Source organism: Miniopterus schreibersii, assembly GCF_964146895.1.
Source record: "Miniopterus schreibersii genome assembly, chromosome: 21".
NCBI lineage: Eukaryota > Metazoa > Chordata > Mammalia > Chiroptera > Miniopteridae > Miniopterus > Miniopterus schreibersii.
This window is the reverse complement of record NC_138123.1, coordinates 8006016-8026393: the sequence shown is the minus strand read 5'-3', so window position 1 is coordinate 8026393 and position 20378 is coordinate 8006016. Positions and strand designations below refer to the sequence as shown.

At 39.9% G+C, this 20378-nt stretch overlaps 1 protein-coding gene across 9 annotated transcripts in view; it reads left to right on the top strand.

Moving 5' to 3' along the window:
• CDC42BPA (CDC42 binding protein kinase alpha) overlaps positions 1-18945 on the top strand; it is a 145877-nt gene extending 126932 nt beyond the window's left edge. For 5 of the 9 annotated variants that reach the window (XM_081124177.1, XM_081124176.1, XM_081124175.1 and 2 more), the window contains 7 exons: positions 344-441; positions 2366-2450; positions 3603-3726; positions 4436-4553; positions 12257-12374; positions 14130-14287; positions 14654-18945. In XM_081124177.1, the coding sequence (XP_080980303.1) occupies positions 344-441; positions 2366-2450; positions 3603-3726; positions 4436-4553; positions 12257-12374; positions 14130-14287; positions 14654-14785 (833 nt within the window). In that variant the 3' untranslated portion in view covers positions 14786-18945. Of the gene's footprint in view, positions 1-343; positions 442-2365; positions 2451-3602; positions 3727-4435; positions 4554-9433; positions 9620-12256; positions 12375-14129; positions 14288-14653 lie in introns of all 9 variants that reach the window. The other 4 variants (XM_081124181.1, XM_081124180.1, XM_081124178.1 and 1 more) reach the window with 2 other exon arrangements.
• The last annotated feature ends 1433 nt before the right edge of the window (positions 18946-20378 follow it).

The following is a 20378-nucleotide window of genomic DNA, read 5'->3' as shown; positions in this document are numbered from 1 at the left end:
CTAGAAAGGACTCTTACCTAAAGATTTCTTTACTTTATAGGTTTGTTTCACTATCAATAGTTTAACTACTTCAGGAATCAAATTCCTTTATAAAACTAGTATTGGGCAAGGGAATGTTATACCCTTGGTGTTAACAGAATCCTTTTGTATTATTATGACTATAAAATCTCTTCATTTATGATTTACATTCTGTTTACTTCAAAAAGGTTTTGATATTGTTATATGATAACAGTAGGATTTGGGTGAGATTCCTCTCTATAATTGCTTAGCATAGATCTTTCAAAATGTTTTGGGTTTAGTAGTTGAAAGTAACCAGCCAGCTGTTACCTCTTTCTTCTCCCAGGTTACAATGCACCCTATCTCTCCGTGTATAGTGAAAATGCGGTTGACATCTTTGATGTGAACTCCATGGAATGGATTCAGACTCTCCCACTCAAAAAGGTAATTTAACATTAAAATATAGGCTAAGAGAACTAATGAGTGTAAGTGAAACACTAACATGACTATTTAATTATTTTTCACTAATTCAGCAATTTCTGGCATATGTAATTGGTAATTTGGGATTTAGCTAAGAGTAAAAAAATAAAAATCAAGCTGGTTAATTTTATAAGTAGCTCAACTCCATACTATTTTTATTACATTTAGCTTTGCTGTATAAACTGTGATTATTATAATGAACAGCTAGAATATATCCTACAACCTAAAATGTCAGCATTACCTTCCACTATAGTTTGAGGTACTCTGAGGGTGCACATTCTTAATTATAACTGTTTTTCACACATCGGTATGCATTTTGAAATCCTGTGAGGACAGATTTACAGGCTTGAAAAGTAATTAAAATTAGAACCAAAACTGTGGTTAAGCATCTCATAATTAAAAAATAAAGATTTAACATGTTCATAGTAAAACATAATATTTTCCTTTAACATGTCCCTGTGATAACATAAAGAGAAATTTTTACAAGTAAGTAGCATAGAGCAGTTATTTTGCAAAAGGGAAGAGTGGTAGTTTCATATCGATATCGATATATGTAGCATGTATCATTAGTTATCGGGCAGGGTTTAGAAGACCAGGTAAAAGACAGTGGCCAAAGCCATATTTCAAGATCTTCCTCAATTTTAAACCACATCATCAGTGAATAAAGCTTTTGTAAATACCGCTGCACTATAGCTACTAAATACAGCCCACTAGTTTGTACATTTGGGTTGGTTACAATTAGTTATCCATTTTATTTTTATTATTTAAATTTACAATATATATGAAAGAATATATGACCTTTAAGAAGCTTAATAATAAACTGATCACTTGTGAGCCCACCTCCTTACTTTTATCCCAAACTCCTATCTCTCTCCAGGGAAATCACTATCCTGAATGCCATTTATCATTTCTTGCTTTTCATAAAATCCAGAATTTTTTGTATGTTTTCATATTTCTAAACAATATATTTTTCAGTTTTGCTTGCATTTGAGGTTATAAATGTTATGTTGTATGTCACCTTCTGCCGTGCTTTCTTCATGCATTTACTGTGTTTCTAAGATTCATCCATGTTGTTATGAACCAACCACCATGTTGTTACATATTGTTCTTTGCTTTCACTAGATAAAATATTCTTTTGAGTGAATAGATCATAACTTGTCTGTTCTCTGATTAGCACATTTGACTTATTTCTCAGCTTTTTGCTGTTTATGAACATTGCTGCCTTGGTCTTCTGGTGGGTGCATGTGTGCAGGAGTTTCTTTAAGTCATGTACCTGGGAACAGAATTGATGGTACATGGGGAATGCAAGTGTTCAGCCTTATAGGCTGGTGTCAAATTATTTTCCAAAGTAATTGTACCAGTTGACACTCCCACCAGCAGTATATAAGAGTTTTTGCTGACACATCCTCTCTAACACTTGCCATTGTTGGAATTCATAGTTTTATAGCCATTATAAATGGTTATAAAGTGGTATCTCATTGAAGTATTAATTTGCATGTCCCCAATTAGCTACGTTGTTTGTCCATTTAGTTCAAACAAGAGTCATAAAGTGTCTTCGTTGATATCTTAGTATAATGATTTGGTCACTAATGACTTTAAAAAGTTAAATTTAAGGCTTAAATGTATTTCTACCCTTTTTTTGGGGGGGAGGGGTCCAGAATAGTCTTCCTTTAAAATATCATTATAACTTTAAATTAGATAATTTTATACCTTTCCAGTCAGAATTAATGTTTATTTTTTTGTTGGTTTTCTGAGAGAGCTATATTTTGGAGAGGAAGTATAAAGTAAAGGTCTTAATATGTGTGTGGTTTATAAATAGGTCAAACATTTTATGATTTAATTTTTGAAGGTTTTGTTGAAATACTAATTTTATTTTTTATTATTTTAGGTTCGACCCTTAAACAGTGAAGGATCATTAAATCTTTTAGGCTTGGAGACAATTAGATTAATATATTTCAAAAATAAGATGGCAGGTAAGAAAATGCACATTAATAGGATAGCTTCAATGGAAATATTCTCTCTAAGCTGACTGCCCAAAGATAATAAGTGGAGAGCCCAGATTTAAACTCAGTTATATCTTACGCCAAAGCCTGTGATCTTAGTCACTGTCATACTCTCAGTAGATTTGAGATACACTACTGGACAAAAGGCCATTCTGTTTAAGCTTGCATAGCTATATAAGCAAAATATCTGTTTCTGACTTAACCTTGTTGGTTTTCTGTAGAATACCAAGGTGAGTAGATATAGTATGGCTGAATATATTTTCTGTGCTTTTACTACTGTAGAACTTAACTAAGATTTGTAGCACAAAAATTAGGAAAATTCATCCAGAGTTCCCATTCGGGGCTGTCAGATACATCTACCGTTCAATGCATCGGGTTAGGGCATTTCTCTTTTTCCTTACCTTACTTAGAGAATGGCATCTGCTGTGTTGTGTGGATACAGTTGTCTACTTTACAGTATGTTCAAATATCCTAGCCTGTTTTGGGGAGCCCATGGCTGACAGCTTTGTTTACTTATGCGTATTAAAGTTGAAATAGAATGAGATGGGCACTGGCATGCCCCAAAATCAGAAGAGTAGAAACGGTGACACATTCTTGCCTTCAGTAAAGGTTGCTAGTAAAAACACGATTCCTTTTCCTTCCCTACACCTCGCAGATGGGATCTTGCAAAGGGAATGTTTTAATATGTAAAAATATTTGTAATTGTTCTCATTTACATGAATAATTTACCATTTATTCCTGTGCAGGTTAGCAATAGCTTTTTAACACCCTGAGCCATTGAAACCAACACCGAGAAGGAGAGAGAAGATAGTGTAGAGTCACTGGGGGGTAGGGTGGCCAGAGTGACCAGACGCCTACATTTTTCTTTCTTTATTTTATGTTTATAATCAAATAAAAGTGAAAATATTCTTTGAAAGTTGTTTAATTTCAGCATATATTTGTTTATATATGTCCTTTTGAAAACTATTGCTTATTTACTATGACGATCAACACAACTTTTAAAAATCAGAATTGCATGTACTTTGCACAGTTGGTTAACGTTTATACTGTCTTAGAGGTGAATGGATAAAAAGCATTCTAGTACTTTAAAGAACATCCTTGTTCTCTGTATTTTTTAAACAGAAGGGGATGAACTGGTAGTTCCTGAAACCACAGATAATAGTCGGAAACAAATGGTTAGAAATATTAACAACAAGCGGCGTTACTCCTTCCGAGTCCCAGAAGAGGAAAGGATGCAACAGAGGAGGTAGATGATTCTTCTCTCGAATCATCCACACATGCTTGTAGCATGGGAAGGGCTGTTTTTTGATAACACTGTATTTGATTTGAGAGGGAAGGTTGGTCTCTGAAAATGTCATTCATCTGTAGCGCTAAAAACTGCAATAATGAATGTACTTCTCAGTGTAATTGTAAGTAACGGTCTCCAAGGTGTACAAACTAGATTAAAGTACCATATTTTGATTCCTTTCTCTGTGTACATGGAGTACTTAGAATTTTTAGAATATGAACCTTGTTATAATATAAACATAGCACCTATCTGTGCATAATAGTAAACCTACATGTATTTAAGAACTTCAGATTAACTATTCTCTTTATGAGCAAACAGAAGTAGGCTTGTAGTATTTCCAGTTACATATAAAAACATTTCTAAGTGTTATCAGCTATTTTAAGACATACATAATGATCAGAATTACCTGTGAAATAGAGCTGCTTCTTTGATGTCTCTATACTAAAAGAGCCCTCTCTTCCCACCAAAAATTGTAAAATCTTTTATTTAAAATGTAAAACAAATCTAAGTAAAATTTTAATTGAATATATTCTATTATTTTAATTCTATCCATATGAACATGATTTCACATTTATTTTTATAAAAAAATAAAGTATCCTCCATTTGTTTCTAGAGTTATCTAGATTGATCATAGAAAAAGTGTCTAAACAGGTGTTTTCTCTTACAGAGAGATGCTACGAGATCCTGAAATGAGAAATAAATTGATTTCTAACCCAACTAATTTTAACCACATAGCACACATGGGTCCAGGTGATGGAATACAGATCCTAAAAGACCTACCCATGGTAAGAGAAATAAAGAGTGAATGTGGATACGAATTGGGGTTAAGAGTAAAGGGGGCGGGGGCGGGAATATGTGCACATGCGCATGCAGGGGTGGGCAAAAGTAGGTTTACAGTTGCATTGTGACATTATTTTGAGTTAATAAAGCTACTGTGATAATCATAACCTGCATGTCTTTTTCCATACAAACAACTGTAAACCTGCTTTTTCCCACCCCTGTATATGTGCTCGATATATATATATGACTTAAAAGGCTATATTAGGATAGTGAGGAAATGTGTGTCTCAGTGAATCACAATGTATGTAAGAGGTATGATGACATACTTGAGGAGAAAAAGAAAATTTAGACATCAAACGTATCGTTTTTGTTTAGTTGTATACCCTATGGACTTGTCCCATACCTAGATTTACTATTGTTGGTAAAATAAACTTCCAGATTGGAGCAGGATTTATACCAAGATTCAGAACTTGGTTACCAAACCACTCAAACTTCACTACGTTTTAACAATTCAGTACAGATATTTGGCGCACCCCTCCTTCCCAGAGAACCACATTGGCTTGGTTGTCAATGGGTCACACCTGTCATCTGTGAAATCTTTTTTCTTTGCCTGGTCAGTCTTACATAAAAAACTGGAATGTAGGAAAACTATTGTTTTTAACAACATAAACATTGGATTCTTGGACCTACCATATTGAGATTAAGAATATTAGTGGGCTCTGTTTATGCTTAACATTTAGTATCAGAGTGTTCTCAGCAAGCTATTGAAACTTTGGCATGACTCTGTTGCTCAGTGGCGATAACATCTAGTTTTTGCACAGAATTGTAAGCATAATTTATATATTGTGGCAGTTTGGGAGATGATTTGTGAGTTTTGACCCACGCTCTTTCTGAGGAAGCTTGTGTTAATTATCCACATTCTTAACTCTATGGTCATAGAAGGTGTAAACGTCACTGACAGGAAAAATGACAGGTAATATAGTTTGATGTGTGGTCAAGTTTTTTTTTTAATAAAAAATTAAAGCCGTTACAGATAGTTTAGCATTTATTTCATGGGAGGGAAAAAAAAAAGTGGGTTCATTTGAGTCCAAGTTCCTCATTGTAAATATCCCAACTAACCAGTTGGCCCTGCTTATGAGTGAATGTGACATTCTTACTGTCACTGTTTAATTATCATTCAGACATTGTTATATGGTTCAAGGAATGTTCCTTCCTTTGAGTTCAAATCATTCATAATAGTCATTTATCCTTTTGGAATGGGATTTTTATTATCTGTGCTGGGTAAATGTAAATGTACAAAAAGAGTACAGCTAATTTTTTTTTTTTTTTAAATATATCTTTATTGATTTCAGAGAGAGGAAAGGAAAGGGAGAGAGATAGAAACATCAATGATGAGAGAGTCATTGATCAAGCCCACAACCCGGGCATGTGCCCTGACCAGGAATCGAACCCCGATCACCTGGATCCTAGGCCGATGCTCAACCTCTGAGCCACGCGCGGCCGGGCACAGCTAATCTTGATATAGTGATTAAAACTAAAAAAATTAAGCTTGAGAATAAATATCAGCCTTGAAATATTGGGCATAAGTAAAGGCTGAGTCTAAATATTAAACTGTTATATTAAAAGCTATACTATTTTTTCAGCTTTTCCCTGGGGCTGAGACTTCAGATTTCTCTCCTTTCTTTTCCCATCCTGAACATGTGCGTAAAGTCCTTAGTCCATTTTCCCTTTTTCTCAGAAGGAAACATAACGGCCACACAGCACAAAGCCTCTGTCCCTTTGCCTTATGGAAGTTACCATGCCACGTACAAAGTACCTTAAGAGAGACTTTTCTAATTATGATAAACAGTTGAAATGTGAATATATTTGTAGCTTCTATGTGATAGATGGAGTATTACGTACTCTTTTAATGAAACTTTTTGAAATTTAGTGAGTAGTTTTTCCACACCTGACATAGTTAGCATTATGGAGGGATTGAAGGATACACATTTCAAACATGTGTCACAAAGCAACACATCAGCAAATACAGAATTATTTCAGTAGTTATTTAATGGATATTGTCCTTTTAAAATTAAAATTTCTTTCACTTTTACTTCAATTTGGTGCACAAAAAAGAATATAGTTTTCATCTCGTGTATCCCAACAACATAGCAAGAAGAAGAATTTTAAATTAATTCTATTATATCACATATATTACAGTATCTTCCTTAAGGTGAAATAGTTTTAGGGTTTAATAAAATGTTTCTCTGCTTGGTATTTTTCTGCCATCAGGTAAAAAATCAATTTGCTAATGTTCCAGAATTCTCTGGACCTTCATACACAGTGAGACGTGATCTTCATACACCTGAATAAGCTTCATACGCAGAAGCTAAATGTCAGATTTCAAACACTGTAAGAACTTTTATATCAGAGCATCACTCCTTACTCTTTTTCCACTGAAAAGAAATCTGTCTCTTGTGTTTTTGTTCCAAGTAAATTCCAGGCTTTATTACTAAGCAAATCAAGTTCAAGTAGCATTTCCCAAAGGTTTGTCACCCACCTGACGCCATGGCCTTCTGTGCTGGCTCCTCATTCCCGTCAGGACCACTTGATATCTAGTATTTGTGGTCACTGAGCTTATAACCCGTGACCGCCTTGTTGATTCCTTTTGTTGTAGACACGAGTGACTTTTTGCCCTGGCAGTTTTTAATGTTCCTCCCATTCTTTTCATGTTTTCTTATCATGTAAGCACTGTTGTATTTCTAAGAAAAGAAGTTGGTGTAAATTTTTGAAACCTCACCTATACATGTATTGCATCAAAGATTGTGTGTGAATTCCTGTTTTTCACAGTAATGTCTTATTTTCTTTTCACCTTTCACTAGCAAAGGACATACAAACTGGGGCTTTTCATAGGCATCCGTTTAATCACCTAGCAAATATTTCTTGGTATACTGTCCACCCAGAGCCATGCTTGTCTTGGGGTAGAGATTGGTAAACAAAACAATAACAGTGCATGTCTGGAAAAAATAACACGATGCATGTCTGTACCTGTATTTATTGAAAAGCTTGTATACTCTAATAGATTCTCAGAATTGAGGATGTTCTTTCTACTGAAAGATGAATTAAATTAAGCTAACGTTAACATATATAAAGAATTTTCAAATACCAAAGCCATGCATTGTCATCAGAGCAAAGAGCATGCACCTCAGACATTTTATGTTATACTTACATCAGTATCGCTTCCCTATGAAATACTTACAAGCTTGGAGAGTTTATTGGATGTCTTTGGAAGCTTAATTCTGTTTGTTTTGTACCAAAATGGTTCTGAAATGGGGTTGTTTGCCTTATGGATGTGAAGAGATAACAAGGGAATCTCCTGTATCAGATGAGCTCTCACATGTGTCTGAGTGAGCCAAGAGTATATAAGCAATTAAAATAAAGTAGCATTGTATCTAAGAAGTACGTGCTGTATTAGTTTCTTGAATCCTTTTTGTCCATTGCATTTTTTCATCAGTGGATACTGGTAACAGATGACAAATTTGTCTCCAATTGAATGCAAGAAGAATATTTTACCTCTAGAAGATTTCTTTTTCTTAGCCTTTTATCCATTTCTAAAGTTACTAATACAATTTCTAGCTCAATGACCTCTTAGAGCTTTAAGAAGTAATTTTGTCTCTTAAAATCAAAGTTACATTTACATCAATAGTTTTTTTTCTTTTTGGAAATAACCTTCAAAAGTACTGATTTCACTCTAAATTTAAAACAATATCCTATATAGGAGCCTTTCTTTTAAGCCTATGTAATTCACCACTTTTTTTTTTTAAACAAAGCAAGCTTAACTCAACTCATAAGAATATAAATTCAGTCAGTGTTCTCTGCAGCAAACCATTCACCCCTCTGCCTTCAAGTAAGGAATCAGGATGTTTTCTGGAAACAGTTGTTCAAGAACTGAATCTTGAAAACTCCCAGTAGAGAAGGTGACTAGGTACTGAGTGACATTTCCCAAATATTCAGAAGTTTTTATCTGAAAACTAGAGTCCTTGGCTTCAAAAGCTTTTTTCTGTAGCTTTAGCTTTACATTATTTTTAAAAAATATGCCCGAACATTTAAGGGAAGGTTTTTCCCTTGTTAAAAACAAACCTATTCTTTTGGGTGTCTAAATAGAGATAAGCTTAGGCTGCTTAAAGGTAAACCAGTAATTAATATATTCCACAGTCACCATTTTTATTATAGGACAAGATCAGTAAAAGCAAATTCATACCACAAATCTATAATGACCAGGAAATGGTTTTAGGTTTCTAAAGAAATGTTTCCTGGTCTTTATAGGTTTGTGATATGAATTTGCTTTTATTGATCTTATTTTCCTATAATAAAATAGTAACTGTGGAATGATGTTTGTTTTATTGAGTTGTACACTTGAAACCTGTATGGTTTTGCAAACCATTGTCACCCCCAATAAATTCAATTTAAGAAAGAAACAGTTTCATAACACTTCTGGTGAGAGGCTGGTTGTCGGTTCCCTTGTTCTTATTTCTTGCTTTTCCTATCCTAATGTTTTTGGTAGATTTTTGCCATGTTTTGATTCTCTCACTTAAGAAAATACTGACGTGAACTCTGACAGTGTCCTTGTGACTCTGAAAGTCCAGTTTCCACTCGCTTGATCATAGTAATAGAAGAAAATAATTTTATAAGGTGAATGTTTCTCTTGCAAATCAGCTATGTAAGTACCTGGTGTGAGAGGATTACAAAATTGAACTCTCTAAGGCCTAGAAGTGTTTCATTAGGGATTCGTATCTGATGTGAGGTGCTTGCTTCATTTTGCTCTGTGCATGTTGTCTGAAATGTCACATGTGACCAGTGAGTCCCTTTCATCGCCTCATCACTGTTTTCTCTGTTGTTTTCGTAGCCAGGCTTCCCTTACCCATCCCCTCATCATCACTCCAGTCTGATCTCCTCTCCGATCAACTTTGAGCACATCTATCACATGACTGTCAATTCTGCTGAAAAATTTCTTTCTCCTGATTCCGTAAACCCTGAACATTCCCCGTCTCTGCGCTCTGTCCCCGGTACACCCAGCTTTATGACTCTGAGGGTATGAACAACTGAGTCGGGTGTTAACTTTTACTAACGCTGCGTGGCTGTCCTCTGCCTGGCCCCCCAAGTAACCCTCGAGCAACCCCCAAAGTGGTCCATTCTGCAAACGTTCCCTTCTGGTCCTCCCCCTCCTCTTCAGGTTCTATGTTGGTTCTTCTTTTGAAGGAAAAGATGAAGACAGGGAGGATGTCAGTTTTATTTTTGAAACTATTGGAGGTTTTTGTGTGTTTAATAAAATATTTCCCATCATGGTATTTTCCATTACAGATACCATGGTAAGAAATAGTCCCCAAGGTGGTCTTTATTCTGTTAGCAACAAAGAGGAGGTCCCAGAATTTCTGAATTTTTCATAGCTCATTAAGAGAACTGTTTGATATTTAGTGACATTAAAGTCTGCGGTAGGGCCTGTCGTAGGCCTCCTCTCTACAATAAGCCCCTCTGGAAAAGCTTAAAAAGCTCCAAAATAAAAAATATAATAGTATTCATGAATAACAGGAAAAATTACAAAAAGAAAGTAGTCTTACTAATATTTGAGTTGCTGATGTGCCTTTAATTCCAACCGGGATCCAAGACAACCAAATCAAAGAAGAAACGTCAACTGTGCTGCATTCAGAGGCCCGGCCATGACGCCTGCCGTCAGTCCATCCATCCGTCCAGCCTCTAGTCTTTGTAACTGGTGGCTTCGCAGTGGAGAGCGGGTGGCATTAACACTGAATATCCATTTTCCATCAAGAAATACATGCCTATACTTATAACTTCAAGGGAACATTTTCTCAAGTTAGTTTTACAGATAAAATACTTGGATGGTATAATGCAAACCCATTTCCCATAGTGCCCTCTGGCTTAGAAAAATGGTAGCATCAACTTTTTATTTGTATATACAGTAAATTAATTTTCCAAGAAGAAAACTAGCTACAGGCTGAGAAGTTCATTTTCATACTTTCGTTTGTATAAAATTATTCTAAATTATAATGTTTTAAATGTCATTGTAATTGACCATAAACTATCACTTAAGTATCTTATTTAACAAAATAAGATTACTTATCATAAAGTAAACCTCACTGTGGAAATAGATTGCAGGGCGTGGATTCTAGAAGTTGTGTAAATCAGTCAAGGCTTTTCGTATAAAAAGATGGTGGTAATGTTGCTTAAGTTAATCATTTGTAAATAGAAACATTACTGTCAGTGGAACTCTCACCCTGATCTTAAGCATATTTGTACATGAGGACCAGCGGATTAGGTTTCATATCACTTTATAATGAAGTTGAACTTCAGCTGAATGAATTATAAACCGTTGGGTTGGGGTTTTTTTTAAACAAAACATATCTTCTGTGTGTCATTCTTTTATTACTTTAGCATTCAGTGTTACTAAAGAACTGATATATTTTTATAGGCTTAACTTTTGCCATTAATTCCAGGGTAGGTTTGTTTATAGAAAAGGGCAACACTGAGGTAGCCTGAGGTTGATAGAAAAGCAATAGAATGTAAGGGTGAAGCCAATAGTCCCACCCCTTTTGCTCTTCCTTTGCCCCATCCCATGCACCTCGTTGGCATCTGAAAGGGTTGCCCCTGGATGTGCGAATGTTGAAATGTTAGCATTGACTGTTTCCATTCAAAATTCTTTAATTTCTTAGAGAAAAAAAGTAAAAAATTTGCTTTAAACAAATAACACTGAGAATTACATGGACTTTGCAAATTTGATATAGGAACCAAAATGGCAGTGGTGGAATTTGTGGCCAGTGTGTTTGATTCTGCAAAGTGTAGGAGTCGGAGTTTTCAGGCAACGGCAGTGCATGCTTTGCAGGGCTGCTTTGGCCCTGCGTTTCTTGTTTTGTGATAAACTTCTCTAGGCGTCACCTCTGACATCCCTTCTGGTCTGAAAGGTTGGAGTCACCAGGGAGGCCACTGGTTGTGTTCTCGGCCATGTTCAGACAACTCGTCCTGCACGCCACCTCCCTAGTGCGTGTAACTCACCAATCACTCTAGCCCATTTTTCTACCCTAGACACCAAAGTCATTCACTAATTAGATGGAAAACTTCTCATACCAATAATCCCAAGTTAAATCACTTCACGTGGACTGTGATTGTTGCAGACGTCCTGCTTATGACTCAGTGCTGCTCTGTTGACGTGGGGCTGAGGATGCCTGGTGACTGGGGACAGGAACATGTGAATGGCATGTTTGCATCATGCCAGTGAAACCTTTACTTGAAAGAATGTGCTCTTAATTGACCTTTCCTCCCCATGGGTTTATCCAGCTATTGAGTTATCATAAGCAACTAAGAATCTCATACATGGTAAAAGCTTTGTTTCACTTATCTGCAAGTGTCCATGTAATTCTACCATTCACTGTCCTTCTAACCATGTAACTTACTGTTCTCACAACAGGAAATTTCTTATTTGTGGATAAGTATTCCAGTAAGCTAAGGACAAGTACTACTTATGTGGGCTGAGGGCTACTTCTGCTCATTAGGGCTTTAGTACTTTTGTGGGCAGGAGGGACTATGTTACCTGTTCCTTGTTCTGTGTCGCTGTAGTCAAGATCCTTTTAGTTCTCGAAGTTATAGTGAAAATAGACACCTGTGCGGAAAACCAGTTGCTCTCTGACTGAAGGATTTTTCTCTTTCTTGTTTTTAGAACCCTCGGCCTCAGGAAAGTCGGACAGTGTTCAGTGGCTCAGTCAGTATTCCATCGATCACCAAATCCCGCCCTGAGCCTGGTCGCTCCATGAGCGCCAGCAGCGGCCTGTCCGCAAGTAAGTGGCACAGCTGCAGGAAGGCATGGTCGCACCCGCAAGCTGCCCGGCCTGTCCCGTGGGCTGACGCGCCGGACCCGTGCGTTACCAAGGCTCCAGGTCTCAGGCCTGTGGGTGTGCTTAGTAAGCAGAGTGCAGGTGTTAAGCAGATAGTCCTAGGGCCCTTTTAGAGCTACAGGTCACCTGTAGACAGATCAGTAAGTAATGCCAGAGTGTGACAATGGACGATCTGGAGGAAATAAATGGTGCAGCAATGGAACTGGGGCAGCTGCTGGGATGAAATGTACTGAGGACAGTTAGGAAAATCACATGCCCTCCTAGGGGTGTGGTCACATTTGAGTCATGTTGGATTAATTGACAGGAGGCCAGTGTGGCTCCCTGGTGGTGGTCAGGAGTGATGGATACAAGTGCAAGAGGTAGGCAAGGGTCAGATCAAGCAGGGACTTGGAAACAAGGTGAGACTTTTTTTTTTTTTAATTGATTTAATAGAGAGGGTAAGGGGGAAAGAGGGAAACATCGATGTGAGAGAGAAACATCTATCAGTTGCCTCCCATAGGTGCCCCGACCAGGGATCAAACCCACAACCTAGGCATGTGACCTGACCAGGAATTGAACCTGCAACATTTTGGTGCACAGGATGACACTAGAACCAACTGAGCCACCCGACCAGGGTGGTAAGTCTTTTATTATTTAAAAAACAAAAAACTGAGTGGAAAGCCTTTGAAGAGTTGTAAGTAGGGAATTTGCATTCTTAGAAACAGCTCTTCGTCATCTTTGGACATTTTTATTGAATTCTTAATGTAAAAAAACCTAAGTTGGGATTTGTTCAACCAGCGAAAAGTTGAAAAATCACCATCTATCTTTGTACAAAAACTGCAACAATCTTTTTTGACCAATGATCTTAATATTGAAGCTCAGCAAGATTAAAACTTTTCTTAAGCAAAAATTTAAATAGGGAATGCTAAGAGCTTTAAATACTAACAGTGGCCCAATGTTTCCAAAGGTCCGTCCCCCCCCCCCCCCGTTTTTGTTCCTCTGAATGCTTCTAGTCTCCCTCTTATGTATCCAAACTCTAAGACCAAACAGAGTGATTTTAAAGGCACTCACCTCATTTTTTTACCCTGGGCTTTTTGCCCTGTATAATGAAATTGGTTATGTGCCTTAGTGTTTCCTGAGAATTCTCTAAGAGTACAGTGACAGTTGTGTATCAGGGAGGATGGTATTATTTCGGGGAAATGTCCTGCTCTTGGTCATTCAGCATGTGTTTGAGTACCTGCTCTGTGCTAGGTCCTGTGCTGGCCCTGGTGGGGCAGAGACCATGCACCGTTAGGAGAATGGCAGGCGCGTAATTATAACATAGCAGCATAGGTGCTGTGAACGAGGTGGCGAGGTGCTGTAGGAGCTCCGGCAGCGGGAAGGACTCACCGAGGCAGTAGCGTCAGAGTGGAGACCTGAGGACTGATTCTGTGGGAAGTGTCCAGCAAGCTGGGCGATCAGGCATGGCCAGTGAGTGCAGAGGCAGGTAGCCTTAAGGGTGCTGCCCACTCACCAGGCGTCCCCAGTGGCTGCCCTGGAGCAGGAGCAGCCATGTGAGGTAGCTGGGCTCTGGAGTGAGCTTGGGAGCCAGGGTCATGCAACTGGACTCACTGTCCATCATTGAAGGACTCAGCCGGGAGGATGACCTGGGGCAGTGGGAAGGATGGCTTATCCCCTTGGGCATGTGTCAAGTTTTACCTGAATGATGTACTACTGTAGGATCATCGGCACAGAATGGCAGTGCATTAAAGAGAGAGCTCTCTGGAGGAAGCTACAGTGCAAAGCGGCAACCCCTGCCCTCCCCATCAGAGGGCTCACTGTCCTCTGGAGGCATGGACCAAGGAAGCGATGCCCCGGTCAGGGACTTTGATGGAGAGGTGAGTGGAGTGTGTGTGGCAACTGTCTGGAGATGGTTAGGAGAACTCCTATGGTCCATGGACTAGTGTGTTCACTGTCAGTGGGGGGTGGCAAAGCCAATTACTGGGGTTGCGGACTCAAGTTTCCTGGAGGTGTTGAGACTTCTCATAGCTTTTGTGTGAACATGACCTATGTCTCTAAGGGCCTGCAGAAAGGACTGTGAGTGTTTGTTACACTGTGTGCTTCTTAGCTCAGAAAGGGGGCTTTGTCCTGTCAGAAAAGTCACATCAGGTCATGCGGTTAGGGTGGCTTTGTAGGGACTGGTGGGCACTTGAGTCCCTCCTGCCCCTCGGCTTGTCATTAATGTCTTCCTTTGGGCCTTACAGGACTCTGATTCTCCGAGGCATTCCACAGCTTCCAACAGTTCCAACCTGAGCAGCCCTCCCAGCCCAGTGTCACCACGGAAGACCAAGAGCCTCTCTCTAGAGAGCACTGACCGCGGGACCTGGGACCCATGAGCTGCTTCGGCCCTCAGGCCAGACCAGAGCTGCTGCTCTCTCTTAGCTCTCCTCCCCCTTCTCTCACTTCCCTCTCTTCCCTCCACGTCTGCCTGAACACGTAGGCCTGGCGGCAGCAGGATGGGGACCCAGGGATTCTGACGACATGACTCCCAGACCCTCGCCCCTCCATTGGCTGCAACAACCATAAAGGCAGATGTTCATGGAACAGCCTAGATTAATATGATTTCATTTCATACACTTAGATTGCTTTCCATAATATTTTACCCCTCCCCCAAAACGGTAGCTTAAGTAGACAGATGACACAAATGTAAGCGCTAAGAGTAAGATTAGACAGACAATTTCACAGTAGAGTTCAGTGTAGTCCCGAGATAGCACATGGTTCCCCAGTGGGTCCTGGAGCCGCAGCCAAGCTCTCCTCCAGCACCCAGTGAATGTCGACCTGATCGTTGCCAGTAAATCCTTATTAACTAAAACAATGCATATTTTACTACAATACAGAGTTTAAATAAATACACAAATGTAGAGGGTAAATACTGAATGTATATAGTAAAAAGAAGCATCTTGTATTCAATGGAAGATGGATGCATATATAAGAGAGAGATCATTTAATTTAAAGAAGTGTGTTGTTTCTTGTCTGTTCTCCAGCTAAGTAATTTAAAGGGTGTAGAAAGCCTCAGGCTGACGTTACAGAGGGAGAGTGAGAGGGTTCCCTTTAGTGCCGCGTCCTCAGACTGGTACAGGTCCCGGTCCCCTGGGGGCTTTAGGAGAACAGTCACTTTGGTTTCATGGTTTGGGGTATGACCCGGGCACCAGACGTAACATTTGAAGCCTCTTCAGCAGCAGCAGCATCAAAAGCCAACTTTTCTTCTATCCAAGACATTTCCTTTTCTGCTAGAATTTGAGCCACACGTCTCATTTTTGATACCGTGGTACCTTTGCAGATGAATGTAGAAATGCAGTTTTGTCGCCTTCTGACTCCATCTGACACAGGAATGCCCTGGCTTCTGAAGGGCTGTCAGAGGCTCAGAGAAGTTTTTTTTTTGCTGAGCTGACCCCATCCCTCCAGAGTTACAGTGCGGTGTCTCCCCTGGCTGAGCCGGCTTCCTAGGAGGGGCCTGTTTTTAGTGTGGTGCCAGCTTCCTCAGATAAGCCTGGGAAAGGGGTTTAATTACCAAATAATATAAAAACCTCAGATGCAAGGACTTGAACAGCCTTAACCAAATATTCTTTCCCATGCCCAGTGGGAAATGAACGCTCACCCAGTGGGCAGGCAGGAAGTGCGCCCAGGAGGGCAGCGAGCCTCCTCCACAAGCTTTTCCTCCCTCATTTGCTACAGTGTGTTGTTAGCCACATTTCCATTTGATTCCTGCTGTTTTAATTACCACAAGGAAATGAGATGCAGAACCAGAAGAACTTTATTTTCCAGCCATTTCACCAATTAAGCACATGAGTGGAGAAAGGTAGAAATAAACATCCCTCATGGAAGCAGAGAGAAATCTCCTCTTTTTCTGCTTATCTTAAACTTGAGAAGAAGAAACAGGATTCTTTTCTTCTCTTCTGTGAACCTTAGCTAAAGTGGAAGCATTTTCCTGCAGCTGCTGGTCTGAACTTCAGGGTTGGAGCCCTGCCTGCCACCCTGGGTTCACGCCCTCTTAGCAGCAGCCGCGCCTGCCTTCCCACCAGGGCCACAGGGAGCTGAGACTATTTCCAAGTTGATGCTCCTCTTTAGAGGTCACTGAGGTTCAGTGACAGAAGAGAGGATCCTGTTTGGGGATTAGATTGCAAAAGGTTACAGTAGAGAAGTTAAAAATGACGCTAAGCTTTGACATTGGACATTCTGGACTGGGTACTTGCTCAGGTTTGACTGTTTCACTTCGGATGGGCATAGTTCTAATCTCCTACATCTTTTTGCTTTTGGAAAAGAAGTGTCATGTAAAAATACTGTGTACCTCTGGTATCAAGGGTTGGACCTTCAGTTTGGTTATTGCCATATGACTCTGGCAGCTCCTTAAACTTGGCATTTCCCAGGAGAGGAGCAGCCAGCCAGCCAGTGGCTAAGTGCCTGTGGCCAGCAACCCCCCTCCTCCTGACCCTCCCTTTCCCCTTCATTCCTTCACCTACCCTCACCCCCTCCTCTTCCCAGGGACTCGACTCTAAGCCATTAGTTTATCTCTTTGACGACTAAGTGAATTTTTGTTGCCTGTAGGTGCTTACTTTTTAAAGGATGTTTTTAGGATGAAAATATAACCCTACCTGAAGTCTGGACTCCACCACAGTGAGTCATACCCTTTGGCCTCCCAACAGGGGAGGAGAGAGCTTGTTCGGGCTGCTGGGCTCACAGGGCAGCATGTTAATGTTAACCCAGGAGATAACACGGCACTTTTTGGTTTTTCCATAGCAGTTGTAAGTGGTCTTATCAGTCGTAATAGAGCAGTCCCAAATATGATTAGATTCTGACAGCAGGACTTGGGGAGAAACTCTGCCAGGGGTGATAGTTCTGAGGAGTTCCCAAGATAATGACCATCCGCCTGGTCTTATCCCCAATGTGAAGCAGGTACCTGCAGAAGCTTTGAGAGGAACGGTTTGATGGGGCAGGAGAGCCAGGGAAACGGAAAGCAGTGATCAGTAACAGATCACGGTAAGGTGTTCCATGGTGTCTGGGGTCACCCCTTGTTTTTGTGGAGGACATTTTAAAAACATATATGGCAGCAGGAACTCAGTTCTCTTCTCAGTAGAAAGGAAAAATAAATGAAGCGTTTCTGGCATAGTCTCCGTGTTGGTATTTGGTGCTATCTATGTCCAGCCAATGTTGTTATCTACCCTTGAACTCTGACTAATCTTGTCATGTGCTTTGGGTGTATGAAATTATATATATACATATATATTTCTTTTTGCCAAAAACAGAAGCCTTCTTATCAAATGATTACTAAAATCGATTTCACTTCTTTAATTATGTGTGTGTGTGTACACACACACACACCCCTACAGTTAGTGATTTTTGTTCTTCCCCAGGGAGCACAGTTTTAAGGCTGAGATACAGTTAAAAAGGGTCCAGCTCTAGTTTTCCAAGCAGTCCTTGTACCCAACCTTCAGGGAAGAATCTGAAATTTCTATTATGTTTACAGCAACAATCTGTCATTCCCTGGCTGGCTCTCGGCCTTTCTCTGCCTTCCATATGATTAGAGTCATGTCATTTTGTTACCTAGCGGCCACATCTACTTCTGTGCAAGACCAGTTGCATTTACATGGACTCTCAGGTATCGTTAGAGAAAAGCCAGAGCAGGGATAGGTGGACATCCTTAACCCTCACGTATAGCAGGGCGCTTTGCTGGCCTTTGACAGTGACCACACACTGTGGTCTCAGCGGGTGGGGCCTCGGACAGCTCCCCACCCACCTTCTGGATAGAGCAGCACTCTCAGCAGAGGTCAGACTCGGCGAACTCTGCTGGGCACAGTGGAAGATAACGGGCACATCGCTGCCCCCTCCCCGGCCCAGCCCCTGCATTCGATGAGCCTCAGGACACTTCCTTGAGCCTCTCTCTAAACCTCTTTCCTTGTTACGACTTTATTACTCTAGTCCAGAGCGCTCTGCGAGTCCTTCCTTCACTGAGCTCCACCTCCCAGCCCAGCAGCCGCCAGCAGGCCGGGCTTCTCGTCCTTCCCAGGCACAGCCATTGCACACAGGAGACCTTTTCATTTTGGGGGGAAACTGACAAAACCAATCAGCCCTGGATTTCATGAAAACAAATGATCTGCCTTTTTATTTGATAGTGTAATAACAGTTGTTTTATAAAAATTTTTAGGTTTTTTTTTTCTCATTGTAATATTATTGTACAGGTTTGCATGGCCTAGGTGTAATCATTTTTTTGTTTAGAGTATAAAGCTGACAAATATGTGTGTGGAAGGGGAAAATACATTGCTCTGGCCTTTTATCACTCCTCATTTCATTTAGTTTGGTTTTATGTCCTCAATGTCTTAGGGAACTTTATAAGAGATTCTCTGCTACCAAACAACGGCTTGGATTCAATTTGCACAGAAATATTTAAGGTGGAATAGTAAAAAATGTAACAAAAGACTCCTAGCCAATATTTTATGTTGGTATCACTTAATATTAACCAGACTTTGATGTATTGCAATAAAACAGGGAACTGTTAGAACTGAGGATTTTGTCTTTTTTTCCCTGATTATAAAGTCTGAGGAATGGAGGAAAGGTGACTGACTCTTCCGTCTTATAGGGTCCTACTTCCTGCCGGTCCCCCTCCTCGCCCAGGCTTCCTCCATACACTGCGGAAGGACGTGGGGTTAGTTTAACCCAGGACTTCCTTAGTTCCTTCCATAGCTCAGGTAAGAATTGTGTTCAGTTCTCTTGAAGCTTTCAACTCCTCGCTTCTGGTCAGACTTCCTAGGACCTGTCAGTCTGCACGGCCAGGTTGCTTCCACATCTTGGCTCTGCTAGTAAAGCTGCAATGACCATAGAGATGTAGACACCTTTTCAAATTAGTGTTTTGGATTTCTTCGAATACCTGGAAGTGGGACTGCTGGATAGTATGGCAGCTCTATTTTTAATTTTTTGAGCAATCTTCATACTGTTTTCCATAGTGGCTGCACCAATTTACAATCCCACTAACGGTTTACAAGGCTTCCCTTTTCTCCACACCCTCACAACACTGTTGATTTATTGATGAGACACATTCTGACAGGTGTGCATTGATACTGCATTGTGGTTTTAATTTGCATTTTCCTGATGATTAGTAATGTTGAGCATCTTTTCATGTCTGTTGGCCACCTGTATGTCCTTTTTGGAGAAGTGTCTGTCAGGTCCTTGGCACATTTTTTTAATCAGGTTGTTTGGTGGTAATTTGTATGAGTTCCTTATATATTTTGGATATTAACCCATCAAATGTATCATTGGCGAATACCTTCCCAGTTAGTAGGTTTTCTTTTCATTTTGTTAATGGTTTCCTTTGCTGTACAAAAACTTTTTAGTTTGATATACTGGAGTACCATTTGTTTTTTTCTTCTGTTTCCCTTGTCTGAGGAAACATTCAAGATACTGCTAAGAGTGATGTCAGAGAGTTCACTGCCTGTTTCCTTCTAGTGGTTTTATGGTTTCAGGACTTAAATACCACACTCTTTAACCCATTTCCAGTTTATGTTTGGAGTGTTAACACATTGTATGCGGGAAACGTATTTATACGTTTATACGTTGACTGGTGGTAGAGCGCGCGATAAAAACTACCCGCAAACAATGTGCTGAGTGGTCCGATTTCATTTTTTGCATGGATCTGTCCTATTTTCCAGCACCACTTATTGAAGGCTGTCCCTTCCCCACTGTATATCCTTGCCTTCTTTTTCATAGCTTGACCCTATAAGCAAGGATTTATTTCTGGGCTATTCTGTTCCATTGAACTGTATCTGTTTTTATGCCAGTACTATTTATACTGTTTTGAAAAATGTAGCTTTATATTATTGTTTGATCTCAGGGAGCATGGTGCTCCCATTTTGTTTTTTCTCAAACTTTTTGGGACTATTCAGAGTCTTTTGTGGTTCCATATAAATTTTAGGTTTAGTGTTCTGAGAATGCCATTGG